At 33.5% G+C, this 2,922-nt stretch overlaps 1 protein-coding gene across 6 annotated transcripts in view; it reads right to left on the bottom strand.

The window, feature by feature from the left end:
* MTUS1 (microtubule associated scaffold protein 1) overlaps positions 1–2,922 on the bottom strand; it is a 133,908-nt gene that overhangs the window by 45,888 nt on the left and 85,098 nt on the right. Inside the window, exon 1 of one of the 6 annotated variants that reach the window (XM_011365264.2) lies at positions 1,290–1,688. The exons of the other annotated variants lie outside the window; for them this stretch is intronic. Within the exon in view, the coding sequence (XP_011363566.1) occupies positions 1,290–1,410 (121 nt within the window). The 5' untranslated portion in view covers positions 1,411–1,688. Of the gene's footprint in view, positions 1–1,289; positions 1,689–2,922 lie in introns of those variants that run through there. 6 annotated transcript variants of the gene reach the window in all.

Below are 2,922 nucleotides of genomic sequence, written 5' to 3'. Positions count from 1 at the left end.
TGTTTTTCTTTTTAATTTGGAGCATGGATTACTTTTTTAAGTTAAAAAGTTATTTGGAGCTATTTTAGATCACACAAGTTATTACAAATACAGGGCGTCCTTTTATTTTTATTTTTATTTTTTCATCTTTTTGTTTTTTAAGGTTAAAAAAATTACAGTGGCGTTTAGACTAAAAGAAACAGAGTCACCGTTTACCTCCTAACTTACCTCATTTACCTTTAGCTGTCAGCTCAGACTGAGAGGGAAAATCTCAAGTGACAGGTCAAAGGAAGTTATGAAACATGAGGAAGAGGTGCTGGAAAAAATGAGAATTATCCCACAGAGAAGGAAGATGCCTCTGGGAAAACTAAAAACAGTCTGCTGAAAAAAAATCACTAGGGACAGAGATGAAAAACAAGACACATTTAAAGGCTTACATGCATATGAAACAAGAAAAATCTTCTATTTACATACCCCAACAATCCTATTTCAGTTAACACTAACCAGCCAAAATCAAATATAATAGCACTCCAGTTTTTATAGCATAAAATCAACTTAATTTACCACAGTCGCAATTATCACCCAGAACAAGTAGCAATGTGAGGCTACTGAATCCCCTCAAAGTCCATGCAGGTTTACACATGCCTAAAATATACAGTGCATTTATTTCTATCTTAGGCACAGAAAATAAAAAGCAGATATGAGCATAAACAGTGGAGGCAGTCTTTTGTGATTGTAAATATTTTCACTAAGAGGCTTGGAAAACTTAATTTGTGGTTCACTTATTACCTCTCCACATCCCTTAGGATGTTTTATTTCAGAAATGTTCAGAATATGGAAATCTTTTAGTACATTGAACTAACATCATAATCTTAGTGAGAAATTACATAATGAAAAACTACAAAAACCCTCTCGTCTCATCTTCTACTTTAAAGGAAAGACAAATGTTCTTCTTAATTTACTTATGTCTTATTTCCAAAATCATCTGAAGAAAAATGTAATTTAACAGGTGTTGATTTTCAAGGATTTGGTTGGTGTCAGAGAAGCAAGCTAGGGGGAACCAAGGCAACAATTCTGCTTTCGATAACCAAACCAAACACAGATCTGCTTGCAAACAATATTAGTACCAAATACGTATGCGTTGAAACAAGAAAAAACTGCTTATTTTTACAAATTAAGCCTTGTTCTCGTACAGAGACCACTTTTTCCCCCCCACTTATCTATCTCCTTTGAAAATTTCTGATCAACATCTGCAAATTAATCAAGATGTCCCCCATGCAACACTAAACAGAGATCTATGCAATACAAACCTGTATGGAAAATAACAGTACTCTTCCTAAACCCTGAAGGAAGTCGAAGATTCCGAAGCAATCCTTTGGCAGTCAGACGTACGTGAATGGTAGATAAGGAGAATTTAGGAGACAACAACATGTCTTCAGAACAGGTGGAAAGATTTCACAGAAGAAACAGCTTCCATGGACTATCACATACTGTCTTTTTAAACTCAGCACTCCCCGAGGCCAAGAAATACAGCGAGAGAAAACATGACTACATAGCAATTGTCATTCCACCACACATACACAAAGGAAAAAAAAAAACAAACAGCTATCCAAGTGTTTCTGGCTTTCGTTTTCTCTCCCAGATGTTGCCAAAACAATGCTCGTCCTCTGAATAAAATCTCCTCCTAGCTGATCCAGCAGTGAGCAGCCTGTGACTTACATCACGCTGTACATGCTTATGGCTTGTTATGGTTTTCATCAGAGATGGTAAAGGGGAGGAGAAAGTAGGTGGTCTTAGGAGCTTTACATAACGACCAATAATGTTACAGATTCTGTAACTACTTGGAAGATTATTAAGGGAAATTAACTACTTCTAGTACTTATTATTTTGTAATTAGAAGAAAATTAAGATTTCATTAAAGTAATCTGTGTTCTGATTTAAAAATTTTTAAGTATATTCACACTAATAACACTGGGCATTTTTTCAGATTATTTATAAATAAACCTACATAGAAACCTTATACTTTGGATAAAATTCTTAAAAGTGACTTCAAGCAATAAATGTTTCTAATTATTATTTTTAATAAAATTGCCATATTAATAAGTGGTTAAAGTTCAACTCTAACACTTATGTTCTGAGGGCCTCACTAATAACCAACAATAAAAGGTTAATGCAATTTCTCTAGCAGGTATAATAGTTCCAGAGGAATAAAACTTAGTCACTCAGACCGGCAGTATTCTAAGGACTACACTTATTGCTTGACTAATTACATGTATAGAAAATCAGGTGGCCTCTCACAGTAATGTTCTGAGACCAGGAACATGAGAAGGGGTACAGTTATATGTACCTTATACTGGGATCTATATGTTTATTTTAGTAGAGTGATTTATGAAAGTACATTAAATATGATGGCAGAAAACAAAAAGTTGAAAGATAAAGATATGGATAAAAAATTACACTGGCAATATGTTTGAGTTAAAGCTAATAATATTAAACCAGGAAAGCCCAAACTCCTAAGATTTTTTTAATTTAAAAAGTATAAGAAAACAATATGTAAAATATGATCTACACTTGTTTCCAAGATTTCCTTGAAAAATAAAATTCAGTAACAGAAATAAATGTAAAAATTGTTAACTTATTAATTGCTATTAAAATGTACAGGAAGTAGTTCCTCTTTTAGAAATTTTATAGAGCATTTAGGGTGTGAAGAGGGAGAGATAGGCAGGAAATAGAATTTTGAATAATTCCTTTTTCATCTTCACTCAAACCCCAGCCTGCCATTTTAGAAGCTGTCAACAAGAGAGAAAAACCCAATAATCTGTCAAGGGTTGGCTGTGGAAAAGATATAACTTGTTCATACTCAGACAAAGGATTTTGTAAACACATTGCATCCACGACAACTGAAGCACAAACAACTATGGAATTAAAGTTAAAAAAAAAAAA

The sequence above is a fragment of the Pteropus vampyrus genome, unplaced genomic scaffold (assembly GCF_000151845.1).
Source record: "Pteropus vampyrus isolate Shadow unplaced genomic scaffold, Pvam_2.0 Scaffold108, whole genome shotgun sequence".
NCBI lineage: Eukaryota > Metazoa > Chordata > Mammalia > Chiroptera > Pteropodidae > Pteropus > Pteropus vampyrus.
Note: the sequence above shows the minus strand (reverse complement) of the source record. Positions and strands in the feature narration are given on the sequence as shown.